The 22203-nt window shown below is 36.6% G+C and overlaps 1 protein-coding gene across 1 annotated transcript in view; it reads left to right on the top strand.

Annotated features, from left to right (window-relative positions):
* The window catches only part of Kmt2c (lysine methyltransferase 2C), a 226539-nt gene that overhangs the window by 97875 nt on the left and 106461 nt on the right, over positions 1-22203 (top strand). Inside the window, 3 exon segments of the mRNA XM_057788031.1 lie at positions 3361-3523; positions 10837-11008; positions 13829-13943. Coding sequence (XP_057644014.1) covers positions 3361-3523; positions 10837-11008; positions 13829-13943 — 450 coding nt within the window.

Here is a 22203-nt window from a genome sequence, read left to right as displayed (position 1 = left end):
TCTCCCAGCTTGGGCTCAAACCTCAAAACTGTGATCTTCCTCTTTGAAATATTATTGTTGGTTCTGTTTTGGTTTGTGCTGTAGATTTCTTTTTGGATGTCATTTCAATTGAGTTTAAGTTTTGGAAGAGCTTTTTATAATTGAAGATTTATTTATACTATTACTAATAGAGACTTTCACTGACCCTTAAAAGCTTTTTATATTAATACTACATTATTACACATTACTTTTGCTTATCTATCTCTTCTTTGCTCTCTTTAATGATTATGCAAAATAGAAAAGGAGAAATTAAAATTCATATTTTTCTAACCCAGGCTGGCCTTGGACTCACTGTGTATTGTAACCCATGCTAGTCTTAAATTCATAGCTTCATCCTCCTGAGTGCTGGGGTTATGGATATGTGCTGTCATGCATGGGTATGGTTTATGAGTGCTGGCAATAGAGAAATTACATGTGAAAAAGTCATTCTTTGCCTTTTTTTTTGTAGTTTTACAGCTAAGTTTTATGGTTTAGAAAGATATCTACCATTTGTATGTCACATTTTCATTCAATGTCAGATGTTCTTTAATTAACTACGTGATTCTAGCAGAAGGGCTTGAAAGGTTCATTTAAGTGCAGGTTCATGTTTCTCTTTTTCTTGATACCTTTATAATATAAATTATTTTACTGGATAAGTTCTAGTACTTTTCATATCAGAGTATCTAATGTCAGGTAAGCTTTTTTTTAATCGAAGATATAATTAAAATAATATATTGGCGTTTCTAAAATGACATACTTTGGGGGAAAGGATCAGTTTAAAATACATTTTGTCTTATGATGCACTTACACTATAACTCATTTATTTGCCAAAATTATTTTTATGCAAAAGGTTTTTTGCACAGCTTGTCATATTGTATCAAAATAAGGGATCCTAGATTTTACCAATCTGCCAGAAAATATTTTTATTATTCCAGTGAGTTATTATAATTTTTTCCCTGCACATTAATTGCATTTTCTTAGCTTAACATTTCTTGGTCTTTCTGTGTGACATTTAGACTGAGTAGATTCTCATGGATAATCCTGGTTCTGTTAATATTCCAAAGAAAGCTAGGTTCCTTGGAAAGTTTTATTATAAAAATACATTTCATTTAGAAACAGTTGGTTACTGTAATCTATATCAATAAAGAGAAATGAGACTTTATTTTTTTGTTTTCTGTCTTTCACAAAGTAATACTTCTAAGTAAAAAATAGAATGGCAATTTATAGTTACTATTCTTATGGATATTGCATGAAATTAAAGTGTGACAGGTTAATTAGTAATGTTCAGTGGTTTCTGGAGTTGATTTAAAATTGCATAGAAGACAGACGGTATTTACTGTAGTGGATTGATGATAGTGAAAAAATATTCAATAGTATATGATAATACTAGATATATATAAATATTGAAATTAATCTGGCCGGGCGGTGGTGGCGCACGCCTTTAATCCCAGCACTTGGGAGGCAGATGCAGGTGCATATCTGTGAGTTCGAGGCCAACCTGGTCTACAAGAGCTAGTTCCAGGACAGGAACCAAAAAGCTACGGAGAAACCCTGTCTCGAAAATCAAAATAAAAAAAAAAATCTGTTATTCTGATTAGCAGAATATAGATCGAATGCATTAGTATGTGGGGCATGCAATAATATTTGAAGAGTCCGCTTTCCTCTGTTAGTTAAATGAAGGTTTAGTTGTTTTAGCTAGGCTTTTTATGAGCCTCATTTAGGAACACATTTACCAAAATGAAGTATGTTTGGTATATAAGGATGAACATGTGTTCATTAGGCCTTTCTGTGTCAAAGCATTGTGTGTATGTGTGTGTGTGTGAGAGAGAGAGACAGAGACAAGGTCTGTCTTTGCTGTTCTGGATTTCTGTAGACCAGGCTGGCCTTGAACTCATAGAGATCCACCTGCCTCTGCCTTTCAAGTTCTTGGATTAAAGCCATGTGCCACCATTCCAGGGAGAATTCCTGGTTTCATATATAGAGAGAATGCTTTTTGGTCCGTACAGTCCAGGACTAGCTTGAAAAAAATAGTTATGTAAAGATATAAATACTAAGGTAGATGTATGTGCCAGACAGACCGCTCTCTGCTTTAATAATCTATGGAGTAGGAGCTGTAAATCTTCACAGTGGAAACCGAACAAGTAAAATATGAGATAATTTGGGGTGACTTCTTCTGTATTTAGTTGTTGCTTTGTTGTTTTGTTTGCTTTTTTTTAACCACTGTAAGAGATTGAAATGGAAAGGAAAATAAATATAGCTAGGTATTTCCCAGCTTTTGTATAGAACTAGAACTATACTAAGTGCTGTAGTTAAGTTTGTAAGTTCTTTTTTTAATTGTCATCATTATCACTACTGTCTTCCCACCCCCACCAGGTTACTGAGATAGCCTCATTATATAGTACGAGCTGTGTTTTAGTTCTTCATATTCTTACCTCAGCTCTCTGAATGTTATTTTATAGGTATTTTATATACATGCCTGGGTATGAAATTTTTTTATGTGTTTAAATCATATAGGGGCTCTTCATTATTTTACAATTTACTAGTTTCTTTCATTCATGGACATACAGACACCAGACACACTGGCTATCTTGCAACTTGCTGTGTAAACTCATCTGGTTCTCTACTCACAGAGTTTCGCTTGCCTTTGTTTGCCCTCCTGATATAAAAGTTTGCCACCATGGTTAGCTTTTTTTTTTTTTTTAAAGAATTCTAAATATTTATAGTCTCTTTTGTGGGATTTAAAAACTGATATTATAGTAACCTTTTTTTTTTTGTAAAAAGATTCATTTATTTTACTTTTTTGTGTGTGACTGTTTTTCCTGAATGCATTTATGTGCACCACATATGTGCCTATTAGGTCCCTTGTAACTGAGGCTATCACGCGGTGCTGAGAGTTGCACTTTGATTAATTTCAAGAGCAACAAGTTCCTTTAACCACTGAGCCATTTTCCCCAACTTCTACCCCATACAGACATATATACAAGATCTCTTGTAGCCTTGCTGGCTTCAACCTCAGAGCTTTGTGCATCCAGACAAAAACTATCCCAGCAGTGTACATTCATCATTCCATAAACCTGTTTTCTTCTCCCAATGTGATAACAACAACAAAAACCATTCTAGCTTAATGTTTTTGAGAAGGTAAATTGAAATACTAATTGTCTAATGAGTTGGTTGAATATGAATGAACTGGGTTTCTGAGATGATTAGCATTTTAAATTGGCCCTTTGTTTTTATACATTTCAGTTGTTTACCTAATAGTAAGGTACAGCTATTTCTTTATTCCTTTTTACCCTTCTTCACAGTTTTTTTTTAAGGTGATTTCTCTCCTTTTTCTCTTTCCAGCGATGTGCATTTTGCAAACATCTTGGAGCCACTATCAAATGCTGTGAAGAGAAATGTACCCAGATGTACCATTACCCGTGTGCTGCAGGGGCGGGCACCTTTCAGGACTTTAGCCACTTCTTTCTTCTCTGTCCAGAACACATTGACCAAGCTCCTGAAAGATGTAAGTGTACTACCCATGCAGTTGTAAATTCATAGGTATTTACTTAAAATATCACATGTGTATTTGGAGAGTTACTTTACTTGTATTAAAAGGTAATATAAAATTCTCAAGAAGGAAGAAATTAATATTTGAAAGATGAGATATAATCCTAATGGTCTGACCAATCTTTGCTGTTGGATATTATGTCCCGTGCCCCTCCCCATCCCATATCCCGCCCCTGTCTCACTATGTAGCTCTGACTAGCCTGGAAATCATAGATACACTTGCCTCTGCCTCCCGAATGCTGGGATTGTAGGCTTGTGCACTATACCTGGCTCACTGTAGGTTTTTGAGGGAAATCTGTAACCAGTAATTTTATTAGTATTAATTCCAAAAAATAATTTTTTCTGAAATTCTAAGTTTTCATATATTTTAAATTCTTATATAAAAATTTTAAACTACTATAGAAGACATGCTGAATACACAGTATCTTTAACATGTCGTAAGAGTATAGATTATTAAAGCAGAGAGTGGTCTGTCTGACACATACATCTACCTTAGTATTTATATCTTTACATAACTGGTCTTTTTTTTTTTTCATGCTAGTCCAAGGTCTTGGAGTATAGAAACCAAACAGCATTCTCTCTATATATGAAAAGTTTAGTAAGAAAATTTGGCACAGGAAATATAGCTTGGAGCAGTATGAAAGAAATGATGAGGGTGACACCCCCCCATACGCACTTTCTGTATGTAAGTCAAAAATTTGACCATTCCAAAAATTAATACAAGGAAGAAAATGTGAGCACTTAATCAGATTCATAGTATTATTTTAGGATTTTACTCCATACTAAGAGGAAAAGGTAAGTGGACATTGCATGCTATAGTGGAAATAGTGAAAAATTGCTTCACAGTACCAGCCCAGCAGTATAAACATACTCTGCAGATATTTTTGTCTTTCTTTCCTTATCTTTAAGCCAGTAGTATGAAACCAGTGCCCAATAAAGTAAATTTTATTTTCGGAAGATTTTTAACAATAAACTATAAACGTTCATCTTTCAGATCACCTGTCACATCTGCACACATGTATGTGGGTGGAGGTGGAGGTGCATTTGCATAGTAGATTCCTGAGGTTAATGCGGTTGCCTTCTACTATTGATCTTCATCTTTTGAGAGAGTTTCTCACTGAATCAAGAACTCACAGCTTGTCTAGACAGGCTTATCAGTAGGGAGCTGCCTGCACTTCTGTTGTGTCCATTGCCCTAACTCTACCTTCATCACAAGCTGCAGCTGTGCACGGTAGCCATTCCTGGCTTTCACATGTGTATAGTGGATACAACCCTAAATTCTGTGTTTTCTGACCTTTTCAGTATATTGGAAGGGATCCATAATTTAACTTTTCTTCATGGGATTGTTTGATAAGCAGACCACAAAGCAGTGTCCTGCCAGTCAAGAAAGTGGCAAATAGTATTTGTCTCAGTGTTGTTAGAATTAGTAAGCTTTGCTGACTTTATCTTGAAGTTTTTTTCCCCTGTGAAGCAGCTTGACTTGTTGCTCTTTATCATTGCTTTGTTGTGTTGGCTGGACTTTCTGCGTACATATCAGCAGTTTGTCAGATCTGGCAATCAGTGCCCTTATCCACTGAGCCATCTCTTAAGCAGTTCTTATTGACCTTTCGTAGGGTCCCTTTACCTTCCAGTTGGAGCAATTTATTAAAGAGCAAAGCTCAGCATGTTTGTCCTACCTCTTGCTCTCCTTGGTTTATAACTATAGGTAAGGGACTACACCTGATCTTAGCCAAAAGCAAAAGTAAGCTGGAGCTCAGAAATTGGCCACCAGAGATGGCTTTTCTGTCTGTTATTGTCCTGCTGTGAGAATTTTGTTACCCCTACTTCATTCAGCATCTATGTCTAATGTGTCTTCTCTTTTCCTACTTTTGTGCTTATCTTCTGGTATTCTTTACTTTCATAAATGATTATTAAAATTTGCTTAGGTAGAAGTACCGATTACCAAATAGTAAAAAGTGTGATCTTCAAAGCCAGATTTACCTGGATTTGATTCTTGTAGACCAGGCTGACCTCGAACTCACAGAGATCCACCTGCCTCTGCCTCCCAATTGCTGGGATTAAAGGTGTGCACCACCACTGCCTGGCCTTAATGATTCCTTTAAATTTTGTTTGTTTGTTTGTTTTTTGCCCTCTCTTAAGAATTATCTTTTGTTTTTGCCTTTCAGTCAATCCTTTTTGGTTTTCCAACATTTAAAGAAATGTTTCATTTAGTGGTTAGATTATTGCTTCATTTTTTAATGGCTCTGTAGCTTGCTGACTTACCCATATTGTGTGAATATATGTACTTTTTTCTTTAAAAATTTTTTTAGGAACTGGAGAGATGGCTCAGAGGTTAAGAGCACTGGATGCTTTTTCAGAGGTTCCTGTGTTCAAGAAACAGCAACCATGCTCAGTGAGGTCTGGTGCCCTCTTCTGACCTGCAGGGATACATGCAGGCAGAACACTATATACATAATAGATCAATAAACCTTAAAAAAAAGAAAAAAATCTAATATTAAAAAAATTTTTAAGAAAGATTTTATTTTTATTTTATGTGTGGTGTTTTGCCTGCATGTATGTCTGTCTGTGCAACATGAGGTGCATGCAGTTTCTGTTACGGCCAGAAGATGATGGATTATCTGGAACTGGAGTTATAGATGGTTGTGAGCCATATGGGTGTTGGAACTGAACCTGGGTCGTCTGAAAGAGCAGGCAAGGCTCTTAACCACTGAACCATCTCTCTAACCCCATGCGCTTCTGATGCATCACCAGCAACATAAATCTTACACATGCCCTCAGAAGGATTGTTTGGTGTTGCTACATGTGCTTGCTCTTTGACTGCTTTCATTCCTTTTCATAGTGTTTTTTATTACTCCTATCTTTTACTTCACATTGATGTGTTTCTTTGACAAGATTGTCATGTAGGTGTTACTGAGCAAATAGCACAAAATAAACAAAATAAATAGCATTTCCTTCATAAATGATATCTAGTGTAGTTACAGAGTAAATGTGGGTTATAATTATGTTGGTGATAGAAATGAAATGTGAGCAATATAAATAATTTTAATATATTTGGGAGCATATTTGAAGAAATGAAAAATATTTGCAATTTTAATATTTTAATTAATCTTATTTAAAATACTAATATTTCAACAAAGACTTAGTGCAAAAAGTTCTTGATACTTGTTTTTTTTTTTCTTACTATGAATTTGGACTTATATGTATTTTATATTTAGTGTGCATCTCCAACCACCAACAACAGTTCCTACTATGGCAAGTTAAAGTGGTAGAGCAGCAAATGCTAGGCAGTTTTACTGATGAAGCATGTTAGTGTTTCTGGAAAACTAATATAAAGGTAAAATGAATATCTGAATACCACTTGCTTCCCAATTTCTAAAAAAATAGAAGAATCATTTTTAAAAGTGCATAGTTTTTATGGGTACTAGCACTTTTTCTTAATATTAAGAAAAATAACATCCTGTATTAAATGAAACTATTACTACACTTTTATTTTTAAATTAATCACTTATTTTTATCAGTACACATCTATTTTTAAATTAATCACTTATTTATTCATCTAGTTTGAGACAAGGTTTCTCTCTGTAACAGTCCAGGCTGTCCTGGAACTCACAGAGACCTGCCTGTTTCTGCCTCTGTCAGTGCTGGGATTAAAGGCATGCATCACCATGCAGGACTTAATCATTTATTTTAAAAGGCAATTAAGATCCTTTTAAAAGTGTTCTGAAAAGTAAGCGTTCAAGACCTGGAGACATGGCTCTGCAGGTAAGAGTACTACCTGCTCTTTCAGAGGTCCTGAGTTCAATTCCTAGCAACCACATGGTGGCTCACAACAATCAATCATGAGATCTTGTGCCCTCTTCTGGCATGTAGGTGTTCGTGCAGGAGGAGCACTGTATACATTATAAATAAATCTTAAAAGAAAAATAAAGTAAGCCTTCAACTTAACTTAAAATACATTTAAATAAGACCTTGATTTGTTCTGGGTTATTGGAGATACAAAGTAGAAAAGTTTATGCTTCATCCTTGAAGGCTTTATTCTGTTGTGTTACAGTTAATGTTTTAACAAATTTTTTTCAAACATACAGGGAAAAGGAACATTCAGTTAAATTCCAACTTTCCTTTTAGGCGAAAAAAGACGTATTGAGATTTCTGTGTGCTTATATGTAAATTGCAGTACTCATTTATAAGAATATGGTTCAAGCTCTCACTATGCAGCTGAGGCCAACCTTGAAATCTGGTCCTTCTGCTCCCACCTCTCAGGTGCTGAGATTACAAGCATCATTTCCATATGCCATCATTTCCAGCTCCACTGACTGGATCTTTAAAATAATTAAATTGTTTATTTTGCATGTATGTATATGTGTGGCCGGCGTGTACTAAGGTGTTTGTGTGTGAAAGCCAAAGGACAACTTGTATTGTGGTTGACTCTCTCCTTCCATGTGGGTTTTAGGGATTTTGTTCAGGTCAGCCAATCTGAGCAGCAAGCCATTCTGCTGGCCAAGCCATCCTACTGTCCCTATTGGGTGGTTCTTAGTTTAAGCAGAACCCATGATTACACTTAGGATTTTGAAATTGTGCTTTGCATATCCAGATGATGATTTAGAGAGAATAGAACCATAAGTAGGAATGATTTTACTTACAAACTATTAAAGTACTAAGAAAATATTATGGGCTAAACCAAAGGAAAAATGTGTAGAAAATTTAATAGAGCTGGCCAGTGCTGGCTCATGCCTTTAATCTGAGCACTTGGGAGGCAAAGGCAGACAGATCTCTGAGTGGACAACAGAGTGAGTTCAAGGACAGCCAGGCTACCTAGAGACACCTCACCCCCCGTTTGTTTTTTAATGGAAATAATTGGGATCTGGTAAAGTGTACTGAGATAGGGAGATGTAATAGCAAAATGGTATTAAAATATCTGGTTTTATACATTCTTTTGAGAAAAAAAGAAGTAATTTTAGAACATCTGACTGTTGAGATGTTGTGTAAGGCTTGTTGATAAAGGTTTGATGCTTTTGAATGAAGTTTAGAGTTGATAATGCAATTTTTAGAATATTGTGCTCTCCCTTCCCTCCGGCAGGGTTTCTCTGTAGTCCTGGCTTTCCTGGAACTAGCTCTATGGACCAGGCTGGCCTCGAACTCACATAGATATGCCTGTGTCTAAGCCCCCTACCCCAACAGGTGCTGGGTTCAAAGACATGAGCCACCCACTGCCCAGCTTTGAGTATCAGCATTTTATGAACATTGAAGGAGTTTATACAACTACAGGGGGAAATGTTGAGTTTATAAGGAAAGGTCAAGATAGATTCTAGGGTAGTCAGTATTCAAAGTGGTTATAAAGATGCAGTTCCCCACAGAATTCTAAAGGGAACCTAAGGAAATTTTTTTTTAGATGTCAGCAAGGCACAGTCTAAAAAGCAGCTGTTGTATTTCATGTGGTTATTGGTAACCTCAGGTACGAAGTGATTGTGTAGCTAGACATTATGCCAGGTGCAGTCTGCTATTTAAATCTTAGGACCTTTATATTTGCTTCAAGCTAGGAATAATGCTCACATTTTCAAAAAAACTGTAAATAAAAACCTTTAAGTCTGTATTACAGGCACTGGTTTGGCTTACAAAACCTATTTACTATATAGTCCTTGGCAAGAGAATGTCTTTTTAAAAACTAGTTAAAAATTAACTTTAATTAATTAATTAAAAATTAATCCTTTGAAGAAAAGGAGTATTTTCTTATTTTACATACCAATCCCAGTTCCCACTCCCTCCCCTCCTCAGTCTCACTTTCCTTCCCCTTTCCCCCCACTTTCATTCATTCCTCAAAGAGGGTAAGGCTTCCCATGGGGAGTCAACAAAGGTCTAGCACATTGCTTTGAAAGCAGGATCAAAGCTATAGCTAGGTTGCACAAGGTATCCTGCAAAGAGAATGGGTTCTAGATAGCCAATACAAGCATTAGGGATAAATTCTGGGCTTACTGCCAGTGGCCCCACAGTCTACCTACCCCAGCCATACAGCTGTCACCCACATGCAGAGGACCTAGTTTTGTCCATGCTGGTTCACCCACTGTTATTAGGCCTGAATCAGTGAGCTCCCATTAGGTTGCGTAAGCTGTTTCAGTGGGTATCCCCATCATGGTCTTGACTCCTTTGCTCATATTGTCTTCTCTTCGATTGGACTCTGGGAGCTCAGCCCAGCACTTTGCTGTGGATCTCTGCATCTGCTTCCATCATTTGCTGGATAAAAAAGGTGTAAAATGACATTTAAGATAGTCATCAATCAGATTACAGGGCAAGACCAGTTCAGAAACCCTGTCCACAATTGCTTTGGGTCTTAGCTGGGGTCATCCTTGTGGATTCCTGGGAATTTTTCTAGTGCCAGGTTTCTTGCTAGCTCCATAATGGCTCCCTCAATCAAGATACCTCTTTTATTTCTTAGGACAATGTTCTTGACTTCTGATGTAAGCAAAGGATATTGCTACTCAGTTTCAAGATACTTGACATGCAAAGACGATAGAAAGTGCATTTAGCCAGAATGGATTAGAAAGTGCATTTAGCCAGAATGGATTAGGATGGATGGAACAAAGAGAAAACATTGCTCTCTTAAATTTGTTATAAAGGCATATTCACATCATTATTATTAGTGTGCTTTTAAAGTACTTTATTTCTCTTTCTACATTGTAACTTGTTTAGGTTTTATTGTATATTGGGAAAAGCATAATTTATTCATACATTTATTTTTTGTCTTTTTTAAATAGTAAATGAACTGTTAGCTCTCTTTTAATCCTTTTTAAATGTGGATTGGAGTAGTCTCTTTTTAATTAAGAAACATTGATCTAATTGATATTAACATCCTAATTTTGTATTATTTGGTTTTAAGTTTTCAAGTATTTAATATGAATAAAATATTTATTTTAATGTCTCTGTTGATTCCCCAATCCTCCGGCCCCTTGGTTCTTTCTAATACATGTACTGAATGTCAACCAAATGACCAGCATTGCCATTGGTATTAAAAGTATAAAATTAAATAAGAACTGCATATGGTCTCAAGTAGATATAAGCAGAAATAGTTGCAAAGTTACATGATTTAATTTCATATGGTTAAATTTATATTAAATACACTACAGTGTTTTAAGTGAAACCTTATTCTGACTTGGTATATTTGGGTAGCTTCAAATGTCAGATTTCTATGTAAATTCCCTTCAAGTGATTTTTAAACTGTTAAGAAAACTATTTACTCATAACACAACAATTTCATTGTTTTGCTGTTAATTATAGCAAAGGAAGATGCAAACTGTGCAGTGTGTGACAGCCCAGGAGATCTCTTAGATCAATTCTTTTGTACTACGTGTGGTCAGCACTACCATGGGATGTGCCTGGATATAGCTGTTACTCCATTAAAACGTGCGGGTTGGCAGTGTCCTGAGTGCAAAGTGTGCCAGAACTGCAAGTAAGTTTCTAATTTCAGCTCAAGGGTTTGTATTGAGTTTCAGTGAGACCTTGTTAAATATTAAAGGTTTATGAAATATGATAAAAATTATTTATATTACAAGCGATAGTCACACTAATTTCACCATGCCCCATACTACTAGACATTTACTAACGCTTATGTTATTTTGAAATATGTCTAAATGGAACTTACCATGCTTACAGTTTGTTAATAAATGATATTATTTTTTTAGATAAAGATTAGAAAAACAGGCCGGGCGGTGGTGGCGCACGCCTTTAATCCCAGCACTTGGGAGGCAGAGGCAGGCGGATCTCTGTGAGTTCGAGACCAGCCTGGCCTACAAGAGCTAGTTCCAGGACAGGCTCCAAAACCACAGAGAAACCCTGTCTCAAAAAACAAAAACAAAAAAACAAAACAAAACAAAACAAAAAACAAAAAAAAAAGATTAGAAAAACAAAACTTAGTTTGAGAGACGTTGGGAAGAGATTTATTAGGATAATGAAGCTGTAACTGCAGAAATAAGCTGAAGCTTTGAACCTTCAAATAAGTGTTATGTTTGAATTTCTGTTTTAGGATGGACAATTACTACTGACTACTATTTTGATAAAATCTTGATGTTCGTTTGAAAGACAGTTGCTTCTGTTTAGAATAGTTTTACCCTGTCTCGAAAAACCAAAAAAAAAAAAAAAAAGCATGGTGTAGAAATTAAGCATTTCGAGTTATCATTTTTTTTTTTAAATCTGTTTGGCCATTTCTCCCATCTCTTCTGTAATTCTCCCTCTCAACCCATGTGTGTAGCTAGAATGGCAATTTGAGAATGTTGCTTGCATCATCACCGATGCACAAACTCTTGCAAACAGACCATTTTTGTAACCAGGAGAAAGTAAGACCCAGAGTTGCCAGGGTAAGTCTGATTTCCTGGTTATTTCATGAGAACAGTCAGAATCAGTATCATGGAATAATGAAGTCAATCAAACCATTTGCTTTCATATTTTACTAAAATTCAGGAAGAATATTAGTTAACATTTATTTGACAATGTGTATGTGTACTTAGATTCTTGAGAAGGGTTGTGAGAACTTAAAGGATGTATGGCCTCAAGTCTATCTATATAATTGAAGATATCCCAAAAACTTGTAGAGTTTGTTAAACCAACAACCAGAGGCCTTGGTGACACATCTTCTTGCTGTTTACTTATCCCTAGATTTGATTTATAATTTTTCTTTGAACCCTTTTTAGTCTCCCCACCCCTCCTTGTGTCTTAAATTCTTAGTATCTGAGAATCAGTAATGAGTTACTAAGCATCAAGACATTATTTTGCAGAGCATGGGCCCAGTTTGGGTGCAAAAAAAGTGTTTGGAGAAAGGCTTTCAATTGTAATTCATAATTATAACATGATTATTTTTTCCTTTTTTATTCATTGAGTTTCTAGAATTTCATTTATTATTAGTGGGCATCATGTGCAAAACGTGTGTGTGTGTGTGTGTGTGTTTGCTTGCGTGCACGTACACACAGATTAGAGGACAGCTTAGTGGTGTTGGTTCTTTCATTTTACCTTTATGTGGGCTCCAGGGATTGGACTCAGGTGGTTGGGCTTTGCAGCCAGTGCCTTTACCTATTGAGCCATCTTGCCAACCCTTTTTCTTCATTTTACATTATTATTATTATCATTATTATTTACGGTGGCAGGAGTGGTGTGTGGTGGTGAGTATTAAACCATCTTATTTAGAGGCTTGGGTAGTGCAGGATACTGTCTGTATTCTGTCAATCATGTTTTAAATAAACGCTGATTGACCAGGCAAGAAGTATAGGTGGGAAAACCAGACAGGAAGTAGAAAATGATGCAAGGAGAACAGGAGAATTCTGGGAAGGAGGAAGCTGATTCCTCCCACTCCTGCCCAGACCACCGAAGCAGCAGGATGTGATCTGCCCCACTGAAAAAAGGTACTGAGCCACATGACTAACATAGATCAGAAAAATGGGTTAATCAAGATGTGAGAGTTAGCCAGTGAGAGATTCGAGCTAATGGGCCAATCAGCTTATAATTTATGGAGACCTATGTGTGATTTTATTTGGAGGTTGCCGGCTGTGGGGTATCGGGTGGGACAGAAACCCCCAACTAGCAGGCCCCTTCATGTTACACTTGGGCTTGGGAAGGGCGGAAGAAGGCCAGGTGATTGGAGGTCCTGGGCAGGACAGGTCTTCATGGTTTCCCTGGTGTTCTCCTCCACACTCTTTTTTTTTAAAGCTCTCTTTTCTTTAAAATATTTAGCATTTACTGTTATAGACTTTCTAAGCTTTTTGACCCAGCACTTTATTTAAACCTCATAGTAATCTTTGATGATTTTCACTGCCATTTTATACCTGAAACTTGATTTGATGGTCACATAGTTAGAAAACTGCAGCATACATAAAAATGACAGATCTGATATCAGACCCAGTCTTCCTCTTTGGTTATGCGCCAGTGTCTTTCTAGATCATCCTGTCAGGATCTGTTCCTTCTTCCTTTCAACACAGCATAGCTAGCAGTTCTCGCTTCCCCTGACAGATGAGTATTAGTGCTTCTAAGAAAGTAATGGTGAAAGGTTGTTGCTGTAACACCTCCTCCTCTGTAGGGATCTACAATGACTAAGACAAGTTAACTGCAGTAGAAAGCTTTAAGTAGGATGACCTTTTGTGTATTCACAAGGGGCTGTCATTCTCATATTCTATACAAAGACAGAAGAGACACTGAGGTTTATGGTCTGTGCAGTTTTAAGAATGACTCTTTTCATGCATACTTATGTGACAGCATACCTTTAAAGATAATGCTTATTTTTTAGGCAATCGGGAGAAGATAGCAAGATGCTGGTCTGTGATACATGTGACAAAGGGTATCATACCTTTTGTCTTCAACCTGTTATGAAATCAGTACCAACCAATGGCTGGAAATGCAAAGTAAGTGCTTTCTTAATTTGTTTTTAAATATCCTCTAAATATTGCATAGAGAGCAGACAAATCATACTCCTTTTCAAATTCATTTATTATCATCACCTTTATAAAACAGCCTATTGAACTTTTGATGTATGATTTATATGTAGAAACTTTGGGTTTCTCTGTGTAACCCTGGTTGTCTTGGAATTCAGTTTGTATACCAGGCTGGTCTCAAACTCAGATCTGCCTGCCTACCTCTGCTCCCTGAATGCTAGGATTAAAGGTTTGTGCCACCACCACCACCTGGCTGAAAGTACATGTTTTCAAAAATCTTTAATTTAATAGAATTCTACTATGAAGCCATTGTCATTTTCATTATAATGAGCCTCCCTTTTTTTAAAACTTGGAAAAAAATTCCTGGTACTCCTTGGAAATTCTTTCTTGGTTATGTACATTTTCTCTGGCTTTCTCCATGTAGTCTTGCTTTTCTCATTATTGATTACTGTTCATGTTTTATAAGTTTGTAGGAATGCTTTTATTTAAATAATTTGTATTCTTTGGGAGGAGGTGGCCTTATTGACTCAGTGTAGTTGCTTTTAGATAGAGACACACATACTTGCATACTCCTTTATTTCCCTTTTTTTTTTGTTTTTAATGAATCACTTGTTGGCAAATATTTGGGTTGTTTATAAATTGACAGTTTTTAAAATATGGTACGAATTTCTCAACTAATTTTTTTGTGTGATGTTTCATGAAAGAACTTAGTTTTATATTGCTCATCAGCATTCCCAGTTTCCTTCTGAAGTAGGAGAATTCTCTTTATGAGGAAACTGAAAACATATTTTAAAATTTATTAACTTATAGCCGAGAGATAAAACATATTGTGTTTACTTTGGGTACTACCATAGCCCCTGTTATGTTGTGTTCATCTGTACACCTGGGTTAAGTACTTAGAGTCATGCAGTTTTGAGATTCTTACCACCCTGTGTTAGGTAATTTAAAATATGTGGCTACTGACTCTGATATTTATGATTTAGATGCTTTCTAAGTCTCTGTCTCTGAGATAGAATCTTGATCTGCACAAGCTTTCCTAGAAGTCATCAGCCTTCTGCCTCCTGATTGGTGCTGAAAGTACAGTCATGCCCATTATAACAGAGTCTTGGTTTGGGGGGTTTAGATGAGGTCTATAAATATTTTTTTGTATTATGTAGTTGCTTATATTTTGAGACTTCTTTATCTGATAGGTTACTTTTGAACATCTGTTTTCATAGCTCCCCCTTAATTTTTAATTTTATGAATTTATGTGATACTCAGCAGTTTTCACCCACATTGACTGTTTGAACATGGTAATAGAGACAAAAGTTAGCTAAGTATAGAGCTTGTTTTTTGAGGCTTCATCTTACTAAATTTTCTGGACAAATGTACATGGAAACAGTATGGGATGTTTCTTATTCTTTTTGCTCAGGCAGCTTTTTTGGACTTGTTAATACTTACATCTGGAGTTTCCATCTCCTTCAGACAAATTTCCAGATTTTTTTCTTTTTCTTTTTCTTTTCTTTCGTAAGCGTCCAAAGGGCCTATTTCTTGAAACTCACTCTGTTTGGACTTGTGAATGTTGATGGTGTATTTTTGGGTAACAAGCTTGATGATAGCAGAATGGCCCTCCTTTTTCTTGCTGCTTTCTTTGAGAGAGCCATATGGTTTGTGTTGAAGGTGGCAGATATTACATGACTGTGTTTATGGTTATTATTTTGTCTGCTTTAGTATGTTTATGACCTGGAGAGGTTTGTTCAATGATGGTCACTTTAAACTTTTTTGGGAATTTACTAATCCTTTTTTATTACTGTCTAGAAACTCAGTCAGTTGATTGACAACTCTACCTACTTAGGTACTACCTTAAGTTTACTTTAAATTCTCATCTCTGTAAAACGAATTTTTTTCTTGGATGATATTAACAAATTACTACAGATTTTAAAGTTATATAGACAGTCAAGTCAGTCATTACAGTTCTCCATATTCTTTCTTTGAAATCTTTACTAGCTAATAATAGATTCTAGTTTTATAGTTGCTGAAGACTTAGTGGATAGATAAATAATCCCTTATTTGTAGTCAGGAGTTTTCATCTTTCTTCAAAAATGTAGGTATTATTTTAAAAGATTGTGTTGTCTCTGTGACATCACACTATTTTTACTTCCTGAAGTAACAATTAGTTGCCCCTAAGATAATTAAGAAATATTTCTTTCTATTAGGATGTATGACTAAAGAAATTATGTATGACACATCCATATGTCACCCCCCATTTACTTCATTTATTGCAGTTTTTTTGTTTTTTGTTTACTTTTTGTTTTTAAAGATAGAGTTTATCTGTCTAGCCCTTGCTATACTTGAACTCATTCTAAAGACCAGGCTGGCCTCAAACTCAGATTCATCTGCCTCCTGAGTGCTGGAATAAAAGCATGCACCACCACCTGGCAGTTGTTGTAATATTAATTTAAAAATAAAACCAAATAGCTGGGCGGTGGTGGCGCACGCCTTTAATCCCAGCACTTGGGAGGCAGAGGCAGGCGGATCTCTGTGAGTTCGAGACCAGCCTGATCTACAAGAGCTAGTTCCAGGACAGGCTCCAAAAGCTGCCTCGAAAATAAATAAATAAATAAATAAATAAATAAATAAATAAATAAATACCAAATAGAATTTATAAAGTAAACACAATTGAGTAAAAATATAATGTAACAAATTTCCTTTGATGCAAACTTGCCAAGACCAGGTTTAATGGGGAGGTATGTCCTCAGATCCAGGTCTTTGACTTTAACTAATTTGACACAAAGTTTTTGTATGAAAAGAATATATAATTAAAATTGTTTTTCACTTAACCAAATAGCAATCACTGTAAAATTGAGAGCTTACTTTCTTTCCAATTCTTTACATTTTATTTCTGTTTTAAAAAACCCACAGCACATACCAAATTGAAATGTGTGCCAGCCAAATTTCAAGCATTGAATAGCCAGCCACATGTTTGTGGTAGCTGCCATGTCAGAGCACAATTTCAGGCTCTGGTGATTTCCCAAGCACAACATGGTTTTCTACCATGGGAGGCCAATAATTGAAACAGTGGGCACTCCTTTTCTATAGATCATGGGTAATAGGCCAGGTAAATAAGAACATTTAGTGTTAATGTTTCATTCTATTAATTGCAATACTTTGCTGTTTTCAAGAACAAATCAAGGTGATATGCATGGAATCATATCTGTTTGATCTGTTTCTCTTTTAAACAAACTGAATACCTTCTGGAGATGCAGATGTTAGTTGTTTAGAGGCAGGGCATTTGGTTCCTTGCAGATACAGTGAGCTCCATCAAGGGATCATTTAATCTTGTTTGTATGAGCCGCACTGGTTCATTTCAAGTACCCCAGAGTGTGTTCGTTAGCATTCTGGACATAGCCCCACATCAAGAGCAGGCCATAGTCGAAAAGGGAGGGCTTGGGGCTGGAGAGATGGATGGCTCAGTGATTAAGAGCATTGCCTGCTCTTCCAAAGGTCCTGAGTTCAATTCCCGGCATCCACATGGTGGCTCACAACCATCTGTAATGAGGTCTGGTGCCCTCTTCTGGCCTGCAGACATATGCACAGACAGAATATTGTATAAATAATAAATAAGTAAATATAAAAAAAAAGAAAAGGGAGGGCTCTAGCTGGATCAAGTATAAAATGGGCCTCTAGACCTACATTTATGATGTTATGCAACCCTTTAAAAACTTTGTTTTCTGGGCGGTGGTGGCACATGCCTTTAATCCCAGTCCTCAGGAGGCAGAGGCAAAGGGATCTCTTGAGAGTTCGAGGCCAGCCTGGTTTATAAGAGCTAGTTCCAGGACAGGCTCCAAAGCGACAGAGAATCCCTGTCTCGGAGTCAGGGGTGGGGCATCTTTGTTTTACAGATTCAATCCCATGTGATAACTAAATTTGTAACAGATGAGCAATCAGCCAGCCAATCAATCATTTCCACAGTTCTGCACCGTGGCAGTTTATCTGCTGTAAGTAGGTATGTGCAAGACCGGAGTCTGCTGTGAGGACTATGACACTTGACTGCAGTGATGCACATTCTTGTGCTGGTTTTTTCCCCCCACAATAAAAAAGAAAATCTCTCTTTGTTCTTATATCTTTCATGGCACCCAGGATTAGTACAAATAAATGCAGGCACAGTAGTCTGCCTCGTGGCATCCTTGACACCAGTCATTTAATTTTATTTTCATTTTGATTATCATATCCCCCTTTTATTAATTTTCCCTCCCTTCCCCCACTGTTCTTTTTCTAGGGACTTCCTTTTGTAGCTCAGTGTTTCTGCTGCCTCAGCTTCTAGTGCAGAGGATACAAGCAAAAAATGATTCCTAATTTTATGAAAAAGTTTCAGTTCTTAGTTGTTTTGTTTGTTAGTCTTTTTTTTTTTTTTTTTTTTTTTTTTTTTTTTTTTTTTTTTTTTTAAGTAGAGCTGTCTTCTTTGGTTTTCCTGCAGCCTCATGTTCTTGTCCCATTAGCCCACTAAACAAAGGGCCTCTGGTTTATGTCCTAGCTTTATCGTCCAGTGTACTGTGTGTTTGGCATTTTCCCTATGTTTGAAGGCATGGAATGAATCTGAGAAGGTGGCACTTGGAATTGGGGGTGTGGGTTTGCTGGGCTAGGGAGAGTGGCAGAACCCACAGAACAGTAAAAGTTTTCATAAGAGAGAGGGCGTGGTGGTCTGTGGAAGAAGGGAGGCACCAAATTGTAATGGCATTTCATTTTTATTTTAATAAATAAAGCTTGCCTGAAGTTCAGAGAGTAAAACAGCCACACTGGCCAGTCTTACTGACTAGGCCGCAATAACATACTTTTATTCTCAGTAGCCACACTAGTTTGCCATAGAAACTGGGCGCCTTTCATCCCAGTGGTGCCCACTTTTAATCCTAGCCCTAGAGAGGATTATAAAACGGAAAGAAACAGCTCTCAATCATAGTCTCATTCTGAGCTTCCTGGAGGCAGGATCGTAATTTCAGACTGAGGTTGAAGTAAGTGCCAGTGGCTGGCTGCTTTGGTTTTTGGATCTTTAGATTGAACCCCAGTTTCTCTCTATGAGTTTTTAGTAATCACGCTTCAACCAAACTGCCTTGAGCAGGCTTCTTATGTCCTGTTACCCTCTTTGGAACTGCTTTCTAGTGCTTTTCACACTTCTAACAGAAAAGCTGAGGGTGCTGATAAAGAAGGTACTTGGGCCTTATGTCTGGTGTCCTCTTGTTGGGGATGATTGGCACCTGGCATTGGAGGCTGCTTGCTATCAAGCATTCTCAAGCGGGCCCCAGTGAGCCCTATTAGGCAGTAGCTGGAATGGTGATAAGTGAGAGGTGAAGTGCGGGCAGAAGGGCTCATCACCTGGAGAGCAAGATTTAAGTAACTGTGCTCAGGTGTGGCTGCCTAGAAGGTGGAGCCTATGGGCTAATAGACCCTGCTCCAGTTTCTTTCCTGCCTGGATGAGAGGTCATTCCATGTTCTCTTGGTAATTCAGCTAAGGAGAAAAATCACACTGCTTTGATTCTCTACCTGCCTTACAGCTTTCTGAAATACAAAGGTGAATTCATAATTCTTTTTCTTCCCTTTGTGAAGGAAACAATATTCACGGCTATAAATTTACCTTTGATTATAACTTTGATTGTACCCGAGCCTATTTGTAACTTTGTGCATAAACCTGACCTAATGTACTGAAATGTGTTTACAGTTTAATTGCACTCAAAGTTTAATTGATGTAGGATTTTGTTTGGGGGACAGGCACTCACCTTGTAGTTCTGGCTGGCTTGGAATTTGGTGTATTCTGTGCTGGTGGTAAATCTGTAGGTTACCATAGTCTCCTGAGTGCAGGGATTGCAGGCCTGTGGGATGGTGTAGGTTTTTAAGCAAATGCTTCCACACTTATGATAGTCATTTTTAAAACTGTGATTGTGTTTATTAAATTTCTTGATAGACAAAACTCTTCATTTTTTGACTAGCAGATTTAAAAATTAACAAAATTAATCACTTCTATTGGTTCTACCAGTTTCTCCTTGTGTTTTCCTCTCTTAACTAAGCAAATATGTTTGGCTTTGACTTAGTAAACAGGTTGAGCCACTGTTTTATTTATTAGTATAAAACTACTCTGTCCTGTGCAGTTGTTCTCCTCTCCCACCCGCTTTGGACCTTTACACAGTAACATGAAATAGTATCCTGTTCACCAACTGAGTGTTAAGCTTTAACATCCTTTTACTCTGCAGCCTTCTGTGCCATTTCAAATGTGCATTTAAAATGAGTTAGTAGTTAACTATTTATATTGAATATAATGAATTTTTTGCTAGATTTAAATTAAACCATAAGGCTTGTTATATTTTCGTTGCTAAAATACATGTCTTACCTTGCACGGTGATAACATAGGTGCAAGAGGTTGGGAAATCACCAGTTCCCGGCTAGCCTGGGCTACATGTTAAGAATAAGAAATTAGTATCTTTTCTGTTAACCTCAAATTTATGACACTTTCAATTTTTTGTTTTGTTTTTGAGTCTTTGTTTACCTCTTTTTAAAAAATCGCAAATTTTCTGAAAGAACTATTCTTTTAACCCTGACATAGACTTTATATTCTAAAACAGTTTTTTTTTTTGTTTTTTTTTCCCAAGGATTATGAGGTGGATCAATGGGTAAAGGCACTTGCTTCGCTAACCCCTAGAACCCACATGAAACTGGGAAGGGAGAATCTTTTCTGTAGTATAACCCTCTGTGCACCCCCCCCCAAACCGTGTGCTTGACCACCCAGCTATCTATCTATCTATCTATCTATCTATCTATCTATCTATCTATCTATATTTTAATTGAAAATTTGATTCTTTTTCTGCTCGAGAGCTTTGAGATCTTTATTTTTGATAGTTCTTAAGATGATTTGTTTCCAGGATCTGATGGTGATTCTGTACTGTTTATTTAGTTTATAACTAAAACATTTTGGTTATTGAGATTGTATCGAAGTCCATTTACATAAGTAAAGAGCTATTTTTATTGTTTTATTTTTAAATATTTAACCATGTTTTGTTTATACCATTTAGAATATAAATGCTTGTTATAAAGAAAATAGCTCTTTATTTTCTCTTTAGACTTAGTAATAACTAGATAATCTTTGTTTTTTTTTTTTTGTTTGTTTGTTTTTTGTGTTTTGTTTTTTGTTTTGGTGGTTTTTTTTGGCTACCAAATCATTATGTTCTTTCTTGTTGCTTTTATTATCTTAGTAATTTTCTGTGATATGTCTTTCTCAAGGTGTTCTTTGACTTTTCTTTTGGCTTCTTCTCCTTGATTTGATCCCTACCATATTCTGGCATCCTTCTCTATCATGACATTTACATATGGTACTGTTGAATGCATACCTTTTCAAACTGTTTTTTGAAGGCAAGTGGTTTGACTTCCTTAACTCTGTCTTTATACTGTTGAGTTACCTCAGGGATACTGGTTTTTAAAGAGTCCACATGATACTCAGCATAAAACCAGCACCAGCTTAGCTGCCATGGTATTTTTCTCATTCCTGGGAATTGAATCTGGGACTCGCACACCAGACAAGCACTCTGCCACTGCAATGTACACCCTCATTGCTACCACAGAGATTTCAGTTGGAAGGTTTATCCTTTGAGCCATTTGTAAGATGAATAACTTCGGAAACCATTTTTTTTAAATTCTTTCTCTGTAGTCTTTGTCTATAATCTTTTCATGTATATAACATTAGAAGCTCATTGTTTATGGCAAGGAGATGTTCCGTTCTGGTCTAGAAGAGGTCTTTACCCACTAGCACAGAGCAAGGCAATCTTCTAATCTTTGCTGTATGTCATTACGTCATAACTCAGGTGAGTTTTCATCCCATCCCATCACCCCCGTCACCCTCGTCCCAGCCCCAGCCCATAGCTCTCTTTCATGTTCATTGTTCAGCTCTGCTCACCAGGACCATCTCTTTCACATATTAAAATGATTTATTTATGAAGGTGGTGAGACGCCTCAGAGAGTAAAGATGCTTCCTGCCAAGCCTAATGAGTTTAATCTCTAGCAGAAGTGGAGTGAATCCTGCCAGTTGTCTTTTAACCTCTATACATGTGCCCTGGCAAACATATACACACACAGTAAACTTGAAAACAACTTAAAAAAGTTATTACAGAGATTAATTCATGAATTCCTATTTTTGATGACATATTTTATGTAATTATTTTTGTGTTCAAACTGTCATGGATTGATTCTTCAAACTGTCTGCTATGTGTTA

The sequence above is a fragment of the Chionomys nivalis genome, chromosome 1 (assembly GCF_950005125.1).
Source record: "Chionomys nivalis chromosome 1, mChiNiv1.1, whole genome shotgun sequence".
NCBI classification, from domain to species: Eukaryota; Metazoa; Chordata; class Mammalia; order Rodentia; family Cricetidae; genus Chionomys; species Chionomys nivalis.
Note: the sequence above shows the minus strand (reverse complement) of the source record. Positions and strands in the feature narration are given on the sequence as shown.